The sequence below is a fragment of the Antedon bifida genome, chromosome 2, assembly GCF_963402885.1.
Source record: "Antedon bifida chromosome 2, ecAntBifi1.1, whole genome shotgun sequence".
In the NCBI taxonomy this organism is placed as follows: Eukaryota; Metazoa; Echinodermata; class Crinoidea; order Comatulida; family Antedonidae; genus Antedon; species Antedon bifida.
Window position 1 is genome coordinate 25,775,960 of NC_136227.1, and position 15,684 is coordinate 25,791,643.

Genomic DNA, 15,684 nt, shown 5'->3' on the forward strand with positions numbered 1-15,684 from the left:
GGTACTATGTAGTGTATTTTTATTGAATATTTAAACTACCAACGAACATAGACATAAAAATGTAATGTAAGTTGACATGTTAATGTACTTACTCTGCATTGTTTTTACTTTTAAGGGCTTTGGGCGGAAACCAAATAAGTACATTGCCACACAACGTATTTGCTGATTTAACATCATTGAACAAACTGTGAGAATTGTTTTATGTTAACCTACTTGTAAAATATTTATGATTACAAAACATCAGAAACATTGTGTGTACTTATATTGTAAAATGTTTCGAATTACGCTACTTTTTGAAAACTATTAAAAATATATTGACAAAATAATTATTATTCACGACTTTCCTAAAATGAAATATTTTACTAATCAGGCAATGCTGAAATTAGTGAAATTAATTATAACGCTGATTACATTATAATAGTTATGAATATTCAGACTAAGATACACCGTAGTGTATTTTTATTGAATATTCAGCCTACCAACGAACATAGACAAATGAATAAATTTATATGAAAATGTAAGTTGACATGTATTAATGTATACTTACTCTGCATTGTTTTAACTTTTAAGGTGGTTAAACAAAAACCAAATAAGTACATTGCCAGCCAACGTATTTGCTAGTTTAACATCATTGAACATACTGTAAGAATTGTTATATTTTCAAACACTTATTATTTATAATGGTGATTACAACAAAACATAGACATCAATACAGTAAAATAGTTTACTACTGTAAGAATTGTTTTATATTCAAATAGGCCTACTTGTGAGTCAACTAAAATTAGCACCATGTGAATTACTTACGAAAGAGAAACTTGTCACAAAATGTATTCTGTTTTAATTTCTTGTCCATTAATATAAAAAATCCTAATTTTTTTTGTAATTAGTCAAAGGAACAATACATCTTTAATATAAAAACAAATCCTTGCTTTAATGTTTCTTGGAATGGCAGTGAAAAAAAAAGGATTCTATCTCAATTACAACAATTAGTAAGTTGTCCTGTGGTTTAATATTGGGTTTACAACCATACTTACGAAGGGATTCTGTGATTGTCGAGTCATCTACAGACAGTGGTATGTCTTTAACTGTAATTCTAGTGAAGTTAATTTCATTGTTTATTTATAATAATTTATGAATATTCAGTCTACCGGGGAACATAGACATAACAAATTAATTTATAGAAAAACAATTCTTTTCCCAACCTATACATAAAAAAACCATACAATTATAACGCTGATTACGATACTTTGTAATGTATTATTATTGAATATTTATACTACCAACGAACATGATATTTGTACGAAAAACATTTAAGTACATTGCCAGCCAATTTATTTGCTGTTTAAAGTCATTGAACACATTGCATGGAATGCACTAATGTTTAATGTTTCTAAATGCTCCACTTTTTGAAAACTTTTAAACAATTTATTGACAAAATATTTAATATTCCCTACTTTCCTTGTTACTAATCAAGTCAAAACAAAAAGAATACATTTATAAGAAAATGTAAGTTGACATGTTAATGTACTTACCCTGCATTGTTTTTACTTTTAAGGTCTTTGTTCAAAAACCAAATAAGAACATTGCCAGAAAACGTATTTGCTGGTTTAACATCATTGAACCAACTGTGAGAATTGTTTAATTTCTTTTGAAATTAGCAGAGACATTGAATGCATTTTTATTGTGGAATTTTGCTCTTTCATTTTCCACATTATTGCTACTTATCTTACCAGAACAACACACCTGGATTTGACCCACTTACTCTTTTTCGAATAGTGTACCAAGTTCTTTAACGTGCACTATTATGTACACGGGACCAACTGCTTTACGTCCCATCCGAAACCCGAGGCAATGGCAGTAAAGCATCTTGCCTAAAGATACAATTACACAATCATCACTTTTTTACAATTATTTTAAAAAATTGACAAATAAATATTAAACCGACTTCAAAACAGTAAATAGTGTACTAATCAGGCAATCCTGAAGTGAAATTAATTACGCTTTGTAATGAATTTATTATTGAATATTCAGACTAAGATACTCTGTAGTGTATTTATTATTGAATATTCAGACTACCAATGAACATAGACATAAGAATACATTCATAGAAAAATGTAAGTTGACATGTTAATGTACTTACCCTGCATTGTTTTTACTTTTAAGGTATTTTTCCAGCAACAAAATAAGTACATTGCCAGCCAACGTATTTGCTGGTTTAACATCATTGAACAAACTGTAAGAATTGCTTCACGAAAGCCTAATCATTGCACATGAGTAACAATATTATTTAGAAATAGTAAGCCGAATTTCGACATATTACATCGATTATAGATTACACAACAATTACTAGAGATTTGTAACGTTTGTTTTAGCATTTTGTGTCACACTTGTCGACAGTTTACACGTGTGCATCTTTGTTATTTTTCAAATTTGCCGAGTCATCGGTTATCGGTGACTCTGCGAATTTGCGCATGCGCAGTTGTAGTTTTTACTCAACTTCACTGATACATGAAGAAAGGAATCCAGCGAAATTACGCCGATGAATGCTTGTGTATCCCTGTGATTAACCCCTGGTTAAAAAAGGTAATGCGACCACATTGGGCCCACACTAAGAAAAATGATTTGAGTAAATACAGGGTGTATTTTTTTTTCAAATAAAAAATGAATACATCCAGAACATTTACATATTTACCTATTAATAAAACGTAAGTAATATCATAAATACGATAGAGATTTTTTTTTATTCCAAATGTGATACAAATTTAGGAATGTATTCAGCGAAAACTATAGAATCAGAAAAATAATCATACTTAATCACATATTAAAAATTACTTTTTGAACATAAATTGTACATCAAAACACAGAAAAGTAGTTTTTCTATCATAATAGAATTCATCAATTACACTAGAGCGTCTTTTAGTGAAATTGCTAAGCTCTCATATACTGGTGTTTTTAACTAACCGTTACAAAATGACGCACTACATCTGGCAAACTATTTATACCGCGACGCGGTCTCCGAGTCGGACTATTCTCGAGCGAACACGTAATTTACATAACAATGAATTCACCAAGAGGCGAATCGAAGATCAAAAGAACTGATATTCGTTGCATATAGTATCTCTTGGATTGTTGTATATAATATAGTAAGTCGAAATTTCACCATAGTAAATTGAAATTTAGATAGTAAGTCGAAATATTATCAAGATGTTACTATGTCGAAATGTCGACATAACAAAATAAAGAATCGACTATGAACATTTCAATAATTCACCTCGATGTTTATAATTCGGCACTTTTCCACAGGGCCCTTTTACCATTATATTCGGCTCCTTTCATTCAGTGCTTTCCTATTACGCCCTTTTACCATTAATTCGTTCGGTTCTTTCAGCATTCGGCTCTTTTCTATCCGATCTTTTACCATTACGTTCGGTTCAACAACGACCCCAGCACGTACTTCTAAAAAGTTCGTTATATAAGCATAGGGAGTCTCTATTTTTGAGAAATCTTGTAAACAGAGACAACTCTCATTATGAAGTTATATAAGTAAACAACATGCAAGTTCTCAAATACTTATAAATATTGTTATTGTTAGTGTATTTTACCAACTAGGCCACACAATATTATAATTCAGATTTTAATATCCAGACTACCATCTTACATAAACATATAACAATACATTTATGGGTATATGTAAGTTGACTTGTATTAATATACTTACTCTGCCTTGTTTTTACTTTTAAGGTGGTTATACAAAAACCAAATAAGTACATTGCCAGTCAACGTATTTGCTAATTTAACATCATTGATACGACTGTAAGAATTGTTTTATTTTCAAATATTGATAGTGATTGACGATTACAACATACTGTACCAAAACATTGTTTGCATTTGTATTATTGAATGTTTCTAAATGCTTCACTTTTAACAATTATTAAAAAAATTTTTGATTGATTTTATTTATTGATATCAAGTTTGCGGTACACCAAATTTCGATCAATATACGTTGATCGTCCTCAGGAGTGATAATAATATAGTATTTATGTACTTACTCTTTATTGTTTTTACTTTTAAGGTCTTTGTTCGGAAACCAAATAAGTACATTGTCAGCTAATGCATTTGCTGGTTTAACATCATTGCAAAATCTGTGAGAATTGCTTTACGAAAGCCTAATCATTGCACATAAGTATAAATATTATTTAGAAATAGTAAGCCGTTATAGTAGATGAGACAAAAATTAATAGAGATTGGTAATAATTTGTGTCGCACTTGCCGACAGTTTTTACATGTGCATCTTTGTTATGCAAGCATTTGCTGAGTCATCGGCAATACTCATTGGTCATCGGTAACTCTGCGAATATGCGCTTGCGCAGTTGTACTTTTTACTCAACTTCAGTGATACATGAAGAAATGAATCCAGCGAAATTACGCCGATGAATGCACGTTAATCTTGTGATTAACCCCTGGTTAAAAAAGGTAATGCGACGACATTGGACCTACACTAAGAAAATTGATTAGAGTAAATACAGGGTGTATTTCTTTTTCAAATAAAAAATAAATACATCTAGAACAACATTTACATAATTATTTAGCTAATAATAAAACGAAGTAAGTGACACAATATTATAAATATGATAAAGCTTTTTTTATTCCAAATGTGATACAATTTTAGAAATGTATTCAGCGAAAACTATAGAATAAATAATCATACTTAGGCCTAATCACATATTAAAAATTACTTTTTGAACATAAATTGTGCATCAAAACACAGAAAAGTAGTTATTCTATCATAATAGAATTCATCAATTACACTAGAGCGTCTTTTAGTGAAATTGCTAAGCTCTCATATACTGGTATTTTTAACTAACCGTTACAAAATTACGAACTACATCTGGCAAACTATTTATACCGCGACGCGGTCTCCGAGTCGGACTATTCTCGAGCGAACACGTAATTTACATAACAATGAATTCACCAAGAGGCGAATCGAAGATCAAAAGAACTGATATTCGTTGCATATGCATATACGTATTTGCTAATTTAACATCATTGATAAAACTGTAAGAATTGTTTTATTTTCAAATATTGATAGTGATTGACGATTACAACATACTGTACCAAAACATTGTTTGCATTTGTATTATTGAATGTTTCTAAATGCTTCACTTTTACCAATTATTAAAAAAATTATTTGATTGATTTTATTTATTGATATCAAGTTTGCGGTACACCAAATTTCGATCAATATACGTTGATCATCATCAGAAGTGATAATAATTATTATTGCGACTTTAATACAATAAAAAAGTTTATATGGAAAGAGAAGCATTAACGAACATTTTGTTTGTTGTGTACATTGACAGCAAAAACATTTGTTGGTATGCTATCGTTGAAGCTGTAAGTACTTACGGTACTTAAAAAATAATTACCGAACATAATATTGGTTGAAAGATGAACACTACTAATACAGATTATTTGTTCTGTAATATTTGTATGGTAGCAAATAAGCATTTTATACAAGCAATAATTGGATAATTCAAGAGAGATTAATTTTGAAATGTTTTCCCTAATTAAAATAAGCTTTTCGTTTTATATGAAAGTCAATGTATTTATTGATTTGTCAACATAAACTTAAATATCAATAATAAAAAATATAAAAATCAAAAAATGTTCGCTTTTTCCAAGTATAGTGCTATTTCCGTGGACCTAACAGCTCTTTTTAGCTCAGACCCAACCATGGTAAGGCTGGTACTGGAGAATTTCTATCGTTTCATATTTCGAAGTATAATAAGTGCAATTTCTGAGGACTTAGCAACTCTATTTTCAATATTTTCTTAGCTCTACCCGAACTATGGTGGGCTGGTCCTGAAGTCTTATAATATTTCGTTTCATATTTCAATGTATAAGTGCAGTTTCCTTGGAGTAGTTCCGCATTTACAAAGTTTACATAAAAACAAAATAACCATGGTTATTATTATTTGAACCAGGTTCTCAAACGTTGGAAGCTAGATGCATACCTATAATGCACCCTATCTCATTAGCACTCTCACATTATGGAGGTCATACAAACGTTTCGAAGTAAAAATTAATTATGATTAACAATATGCCGTTTTGTGTTACGTAGGAAATTACAAGACAACGATATAAGTACCATTGATCAATCTGCCTTTTCTTCGTTTACGTTATCACTTCAAATTTTGTAAGTAGTGAAATGTTTATATTTTTAGATAGACTGTTAATTTGCCAATCATGTAAAGCTTGTGGAGTTTTTTCAAACATAATTTTGCATAATCTTCAATCTTCTTTTTAAATGTTTTATTAAGTTGCCATTATATTCTGCAGAAACATAAAAGGCAACAAGCTGCAAGTTCACGGATACAAGATGTTTGAAGAATTGAAAAACTTGAAAGAATTGTAAGAAAATTTAGAATAAGTTACTCTCTTAAACGAAATTCATTACTGTTTTCTTTGTAGGTATTTTTCTATGGTAATTTACTGGTATTTATATATCGAATGTAAATTGTAAAATCTAATACAATTTAACATTATTATCAAATCAATTTAATATGCACTGATATCTAAAAAGGCATTTTTTTCTAAGCAACATTAATCATTTTTGTTATCTAGTATACTGTCCATTTTACAGTTTCTATCACTTTGTGTAACTGCACAGAATATTCTGTCCGTACCTCCTTAGTCGTCTTTCTGTTCTGAACTGCAAGCCTGGGTTGGCATTTATTAACATAGTTTTGGTTAAGCTAAATAATTGCTCAAAGCCAATAATTTAATTTTTTATTTCCAAACCGTCATTACTAATAACCTTTTAGATTGGCTAACTAACTATCCAACATATTGTCAATTTTAGTCTCAAACTGCCATTAATGCCATAGTTGTGTCAACGTACCTTAACATGTCAAAGTTTACAACAAAATACTGAATTGTATGTATATGACTCTTTTACAGATATTCAGACCTATTCAGTCTTTGTTGCCTTTTTAGTGAAATCGATGTCTGCGAGCCTTCAATTGATCGTTTTTCGTGTGATGATTTATTAAAAAAAGAAGATTCACGAGTACTGTATTGTTATTAATTGGATTATCATCTTTGGTAATTAAATTGTTATCAAAGTTTAAAAAGAAGAAGAAATAATCAGAATCGCAACAAAGTTAGAGTTCATAGTTTTTGCCGATTTATGTTGCTGGTGTCCAGTTATTGTGATGGCAATTGGTTCAGAGATAGGCTGGAGGAGGATAATAGATGATATTATATTTGGTCAGCGACTTTAATCATACTCATCAACTCAGCAGTCTACCCTTATCTTTTAAACTTGTTTACATGTGTGACAGCAAATCACACAACTACCATGCGCTTTCTATCTATTTGGTGGGGCATAGTAAAGCTTGGTTCCCACTAGAACGTAACGCAAGGACGTAAACGCAACGCAAGCGTTTTAACCAATGACAAGCGAAGTTATAGACAGTTAGCAATCACAAGCGAATAAGCCATCGCTTGTGATTGGTCAATTCACTTGCGTTGCGTTACGTCCTTGTGTTGCGTCGCTAGTGAGAACCACGCTTTATGAACCTTCCTGAATAATGTAGTTTTACGCGTAGTGTTACAATGTGCAACAAACATTATTTTCTTACATACTGTAAACTTAGTAGGTGGATTTTGATACTTTGTAGACATTTAGCACAATGTCACAACCAGAAGGACCCCTAAGTCACTGATTATACTTTGTGACTGCCAACTAGTCCAATCAAAAGTATAATTGTAGACATTTCAGGAAAACGTCAGACTTTACCAGAAAGACCCCATTTTAGTAAATATTCATACTTCATGTGGAAAACTCCCAAATAAGTATAATCCAATCGAAGATTGAATATAACCTTTTTAACATGATTAGATTCCTAGTACAGTCTATAGGTGTGTTGAGTAAAGTAAATTGTTTTGTCAACGTATATTGCCAGGTTGACATACCGTAGGCCTCCTATTCAAAATAGGCACACGGAACCTTTTCGACGATGAGCGATTTACTCTATTTTTTATTTTACCTTGTAGCTTATTAATTAGTTTTACCATGGTTCAACGCTTGTATATAGCAATGCAGCATATTTGTATTTTCCATTGTTCGTTTGTTATTGTAAAAATTACATCAGAGTTTGTAGTTATTAGACTATTTTGATGCCTAGTAGGTGTGTTGAGTAAAGTAAATTGTTTTGTCAACGTATATTGCCAGGTTGACATACCGTAGGCCTACTCAAAATGGGCACACGGAACCTTCTCGCCGAGCGAATTGCTCTACTTTTTTTTACCTTATAGCATATTAATTAGTTTTACCATGGTTCAATGCTTGTATATAGCAATGCAGCATATTTGTATTTTCCATTGTTCGATGTTATTGTAAAAATTACATCAGAGTTTGTAGTTATTACTGAGATTGATAGAATTAGTATATTGAAATAAGTATAATAGATTCGTCATTATCACTTTTAATTTAAAACATTGAAAGCATGTCTTACTCTTTTTGTAATGTTTGTCATTAAAAAAATCATCAATAATTGATGGTAATTTTAATATAAGGCATGATTTTTAATGATTGTAACACCATCCTATATCCATATTATTTATTTAAGATCAACCATAGGTGGTAGGTCTAATTTTTAATAGATTGATATTATCTTAAAGACTTAATTAATTGATTGTAAATAGCGATATCAATTACTTAAATATTTTATATTGAAATCAAGCTACATATAGGTGATAAACAGATTATAATAGAATACGTACGTCGAAGATCGAAAACATCTATGTAATATTGGCATAGATTTATAAAAAAATGTTATTAAAAAAGCGTTACAGAGAATCCCAGATCAAGTTCAGATTCAATGAACATGAAGGAAACAAGATATTTAGACAAGTAGAAAAAGAAACGTTATAATTTGTTTACATGGTGTTTATCTTGCTTTAAAGTGTACAATGTTTTTATTGCTATTTCTACTATTAAAAAAAAAATTAAATTATCAGTTCTAACTATTTAGAGATAGTTAATATAAATTATGTATGTTGATTGAAAATAGCATTGTCCTCCTACAATCCTCAATTTGTTTTTGAATATGCCATTTTAATGTTCCAAAATAGTTAATCACTCCAAAAATTGGATTGAAAAAATATTTACCTGAAAAAAAACTGTAATTCAAAAAATGTAACCGTTTATTTTGTCTTTTTATAAGTAAAAACATTTTTTTCTATGGAAATGATTAACTTTATTAAAACTACAAAATGACCTATTTAAAGTCCGATTTCATTAATCTTAATTTGTCATGGTTTTTGGGGACAATACATCTTTGATCTAAAACACATTATATTTAAAATATCGAATATAGTTTTTGTTATTTGTATTTTCATTGTTAGATGCACATTTTAATATGTATTTTATATATTTCAAATTAAAAAAATAAAAGAAAGTTTAATTAGATATAATTATTAGTATTATAGTGTAAGACATTATAAGCTGACTTCACAATGCCTTTTGCTAAGTGAAGAAAGAAACGAATGATAGTGCATACTTTGCTCCCCGTAATTATCAATATAAGCTGACTTCACAATGCCTTTTGCTAAGTGAAGAAAGCAACGAATGATAGTGCATACTTTGCTCCCCGTAATTATCAATATAAGCTGACTTCACAATGCCTTTTGCTAAGTGAAGAAAGCAACGAATGGTAGTGCATACTTTGCTCCCCGTAATTATCAATATAAGCTGACTTCACAATGCCTTTTGCTAAGTGAAGAAAGCAACGAATGATAGTGCATACTTTGCTCCCCGTAATTATCAATATAAGCTGACTTCACAATGCCTTTTGCTAAGTGAAGAAAGAAACGAATGATAGTGCATACTTTGCTCCCCGTAATTATATTATTTACGATCAGCCATATATGGTAGGTCCAATTGTAATATATTAGGTATTTTAAAGATTTAATTAATTGATTATAAATATCGATATTAATTACGTACTTAAATATTTTATATTGAAATCGATCTAAATATTATAGGCGTAGATATAATATAAAATTTATTATTGTAAAAAAAAAAAATGAAACGTTACGAAAGCAGCGATAAAATCTTATGTGTGAACGTGCGTAATGAGAATCTCAGATCAAGTTCAGATACAATGAACATTGAAGAACATGACGGAAACAAGATATTTAAACAAATATAAACAGCTCTGATTAAAACAAGCTGTAGGCCTAAACGTTACAATTTGTTTACATGGTGTTTATCTTGCTTTAAAGTGTATAATGTTTTTATTTCTATTTCTACTATTAAAAAAAATAAATTAAATCATCAGTTTTAACTATTTAGAGATAGGTAATATAAATTATGTTTTTTGATTGAAAATAATATTGTCCTCCTAAAAACAATTGTTGTTTAATATGCCATTTTAATGTCCCACAATAGTTATTCTATTTTGAACAAAAATTGGATTGAAAGAATATTTACCTGAAAAAACTGTAATTCAAAGCAAAAAATATAACCGTTTATTTTGTCTTGATTTTTTTATAAGTAAAAACCTTTTTCGTCTTTTTTTCTATGGAACTGATTAAATGTACTAAAACTACAAAATGGCCTATTTAAAGTCCGATTTTATTAATCTTCATTTTTCATGGTTTTTGGGGACAATATCCTATCTTTGATCTAAAACATCATATTATAATATTTAAAATATCTAATATAGTCTTTGTTATTTGTATTTTCATTGTTAGATGCACATTTTAATATGTATTTTATATATTTCAAATTAACATGAGAAAAGCAAGTTTAATTAAAAATATAATTATTTTTATTATACTGAATAAGTAAAGTGTAAGACATTATAAGCTGACTTCACAATGCCTTTTGCTAAGTGAAGAAAGCAACGAATGGTATTATAACAACGAGATTGAGTTCAAAATGTTTTTGAAATATATAAGCACAAGAAATAAAGTAGATTTAGTTGCTATATCGGTGATGATTCATTCCTTTTGTGTATTAATTAGCGTCAACAGAAATTACACGTTTAAGCAATGTAAACGTCTTACTGATTTTATCACTCAAATAATGAAGTTACGTGTGATTTAAACAACGTCTTGATCTTGGAAAATAAGATCATAGGCCTACCTATTAATGTTATTCTCTTTCTTCCATGACACCTGCCCATACCAATTATCACACACCAACCAATAACATCTTGTTAATGGTAAGCCGTACACGTTACCGCATATAATGACATTAGATATATTCGGCTAATTATCATTATTGACAACGTGAGAGTTGTAGAACAGAAACTTTTTAAAATTGAGGAGGAACAAAATAAATTTTATCTAGAACCATGATTTAAAAAAAAATAAAGATATTGTTAAATAAATTGGTAGATGATAGATAGATAACATTTTATTCGTCATAAAATAAATAAAATTACATTATGAAAATTGTCTTCCTTGGCAAGAATATAAATATAAAAAGACCATATATAACATTTAAAATACTTATAAAACAAATTACAAACAAATATTTATAATATACTGCACAGGTGTCGTGGTCTGCCCTGAGTCGTTTAATCCTTCTGAAAATGTTAAATATATTATTCTTGGTCCTCAAGCTTAACTGAAAACTTAGGAAATTTGGATTTGGCCTCCACGGACTCTCACGGCAGTGCAGCGCCTACCATATCAGCCGGGGGAGCCGAACCCCTACTCTTTTTTCAAATATTGTACCAAGTTCATTAACGTGCACTATTAAGTACGCGGGACCAACGGCTTTGAAATTAAAGCATCTTAAAGGATGCAGTTAGTATGGTACAGATGGTACAAAACCCATGCCTACTACATGCTAGTCCGGTATTATCATTACAACATCCCTCTATTGTATACTGTATACAGTCTTGCTTGGTGACTTTACTGTCAGGGTAAAGTCATTCACTAGGCTGCCAAACTTCCGAACAGAAATAAAAACACCTTTGAATTATTGCCAAGCATCTTTCGTCGTTACTTTTCAACGACATCATCAGTAAATGTGTTCATAGTTATTCGAATCATGGAAAGAGTGAAAGTCACTCTTCCCTGGTCGAAGTGCGCGTAGATTTAAATATGAAGAGATATTGTAATATACTGTATTTAAAAAAAAATTTTCATCGTTTTTAATCGTTTTAACAATATTTACATTAGCACATTACGTTTTAGCAATCTGCGTTTTTAAGAGTTAGGCCGCACTGTATTTTAACACATTTGCCTAGTAAATAACATTGGCCTATAGCGTTTTTGCAATTTGATGTATTTTTCTTTGTAGTTTTATTTGCCAATCAAAATGAATTTCCATTTTAAGTTGACCAATAACATTTCATGACACTTGAATCGTAAATCTTTTTGAAAACGTAGTGTAGTTAATACAAGGCTACACTATTAGTCTAGTAGGAAGGAGGGGTTACCGTGCACCCCCATGATGTATTTTTTTAATGTACATTTTTGTAATCCTGAATATATATAATTACCATTTTTTGATGTTCCCAAGACGAAATATTGTCCCATGGGGTTTTTTGGGGACCATTTTGGTGGCCATCTTGGATTTATCAAAATCCTAAATATAGACGGTACTTGACAAAGAGTGATCATAGAGGTCTGATTTTGGTCCTAAATTGTTCAGAATATGCACATTTCTATGTACTATAATGAAAAGTTTTCGTTCAAAATGGCCGGAAATGCCACTTTTGACCTTTGACCTTGTTTTTACATAAGGGTCATATCTCGGTAACCCCTGGTCATAAAGATTTTATTTTTGTCATAAATTGTTCAGAATATCCATATTTATATTAGCTTTAATGAAACATATTTTTGAAATTTGGCGGGAAATATCACTTTTGACCTTTGACATTATTGCACGACAATTTTCACAATAATTTTGACTATTTTTGTATTCGTTCTATATCTTGACAACCAGTGGTCATATAGGTTTGATTTTGGTCTTAATTTGTTCAGAATATGCACATTTCTATGTACTATAATGAAAAGTTTTCGTTCAAAATGGCCGGAAATGCCACTTTTTGACCTTTGACCTTGTTTTTACATAAGGGTCATATCTCAGTAACCACTGGTCATAAAGATTTTATTTTTGTCATAAATTGTTCAAAATATCCATATTTATATAAGCTTTAATGAAACATATTTTTGAAATTTGGCAGGAAATATCACTTTTGACCTTTGACATTATTGCATGACGATTTTCACAATAATTTAGACTGTTTTTGTATTCGCTCTATATCTTGACAACCAGTGGTCATATAGGTTTGATTTTGGTCTTATATTCTTCAGAATATGCACTTTCCTATGTACTATAATAAAACATTTTCATACAAAATGGCCAGAAATACAACTTTTGACCTTTGACCTTGTTTTCACCTGAGGGTCATACCTCGGTAACCCTTGGTTATAAAGAATTTATTTTTATCTTAAATTGTTAAAATCATACATGTTTCTATCCACTCTAATGAATATTTATTTCAAGAAATGGTCATAAATTTTAGTATTGTCACATTTAATCCTTGACCTCAATTTTAATATATAGTTTGCGGTACACCACGTATATTAGTTCTGAAAAGAACTGTTGAGTTTCTTGACGTTTCGATCAATATGCTTTGATCATCGTCAGGAGTGAAGACCTCAATTTTCACAAAATTCTTATATAGTAAGAATTTTTCTGTTTCAAAATAAAACTATGTATATGAAGATGTACATAAATTACTCATTTAAAACCCATTGAACACTGTCCTGTCACCATTCCCATGGTTCATACCAGTGTAAAACGGACCTAGGGTGACCACATGCTTCTTTTAAACATCAGGAAATTTCCAAATAAGAGGACGTGGGTTTATTTAACCCTCCAGGGTCAAATGTATAGAGGACATATTCCTGGCCAACTTCATGATATACAAATTTATGTTTCTGTCAGGCCTCGTCAGACTGAGATTCTGACCGCCGTAAAACGTTTAGAAGCCTGCACTGCTGAGAGTAGGACATGGATGGGCTTAAACTTCCTCAAGCTTAATGATGAAAAGACCGAGGCGATCATATTTGGAGTGGAGTTGCGTTCAATTTAAGATCCTGCTGCGGGTGTTCAGATGCCTGAATAGTTGCGCTCTCCAATACCTCTCAGAATTATTGACAATCAAGGAGAGAAAGCGAGAACTAAGATCTAGTAATCAGGTGCTACTGGATATTCCGAGGCGCAAACATAGTTGGGAAGATCGGACTTTCAGTATTGCTTGACCTAGGTTCTGGAACCACCTACCTTTGAACATTAAACAAACATCATTATTGAGCACCTTTAAGTCACTATTCAAAACTCACATTTTCTGATATAGTAAGGGGATACACCTTCATCGCTAACCAGAGATCGGTCTAATTGAACCCCGGTCAGCACCAGTTGTGTCTCGGTCATCCCGGACTCAGGCTCCTCCTGCCCTACTAAATTAGATCTAAAACAATCTAGGTGGCATGGTAAAGGAGAAAAAGGGGATTAATATGCTTTATTAAACAAATAAGTCTTAAGAAGCCTCTTAAAAAGAGCCACCGACTGTGCATCTTTAATGTAGTTTGGAAGAGAATTCCGAAGCATAGGAGCTGCATAAGATAATGCACGGTGACCATATGAGATGGTCTTCACTTTAGCAGGAACAAGACGATTCTGAGAATTGGAACGAAGATTGCGACATAATGATTGTGGAGTGAGAACATTGTCGATGTACCTCGGTGCAAGGGCATGAAGAGATTTATATGTGAGTAGCAATATCTTGAAGTTGACACGCTCCTTTACCGGAAGCCAGTGCAGTTCATGCAAGATAGGTGTTATGTGGTCTCTATGCTTAGTTTGACACACTAGACGAGCAGCACTATTTTGTAACATCTGTAACTTCCTAAGCAGAGTCTTGGGCAGTGCGACATGAATACTGTTACAGTGGTCCAGACGTGATGATATAAAGGCATGCATAAGTCGTGTAGTTGTTTCCCTATCCAGAAACCTACGAATTTGACCAATCTTCCTAATTCCAACCATAGCAGAATGACATGTTAGCATCCATCCGCAAGTGGGAATCCATGTAAACCCCAAGATTTCGAACTTCTGGGGATGGTTTAAGTTCTATACAAAAGATGGTTGCAATGGCAGAGATTTTCGGAATCGTGATGTAATATGAATAAGCTCTGTCTTCTGTATGTTAAGTTGCAGATGATTGAATGACCATGCGTGTATGTCTTTCAAACATGCAGAGATTTTAGACATTGTATTATGAAGATTACAGGGTGAAAAATCCAAATATAGCTGCTGTGTATCGTCAGCATAGATCATGCAGTTTAGACCATGTGCATTTATTAATGATTCTAGTGGAGTGGTGTATAAGATAAAAAAGAAGGGGTCCAATAACGGATCCTTGAGAGGAACGCCGCATGACAAACTGCGTGATGATGAAATGAAACGCACTTTAATGGCATATGTGCGAGAAACTAAACGACTCAATCCAAGTGAGGACCTTGCCAGAGATACCATACATTGATTTGAGACGATGAAGTAGAAGAGAATGGTTGACAGTATCAAAAGCAGCAGAATTCCAATAGAACTAAAAGAACTTTGTGACCAGTATCAATGGCCCTAATCAAATC

At 31.4% G+C, this 15,684-nt stretch overlaps 1 protein-coding gene across 1 annotated transcript; it reads right to left on the minus strand.

The window, feature by feature from the left end:
• Positions 1–14,545: 14,545 nt before the first annotated feature.
• LOC144835551 (uncharacterized) lies at positions 14,546–15,082 on the minus strand. The gene has a single exon (XM_078690631.1). It carries the CDS (start codon positions 15,080–15,082, stop codon positions 14,546–14,548), a length of 537 nt encoding a protein of 178 aa, XP_078546757.1.
• Positions 15,083–15,684: the final 602 nt, after the last annotated feature.

Coding starts and splice junctions, on each gene's coding strand:
- LOC144835551 (XM_078690631.1), bottom strand. CDS start 15,082: ATGGTTGGAATTAGGAAGATTGGTCAAATTCGTAGGTTTCTGGATAGG.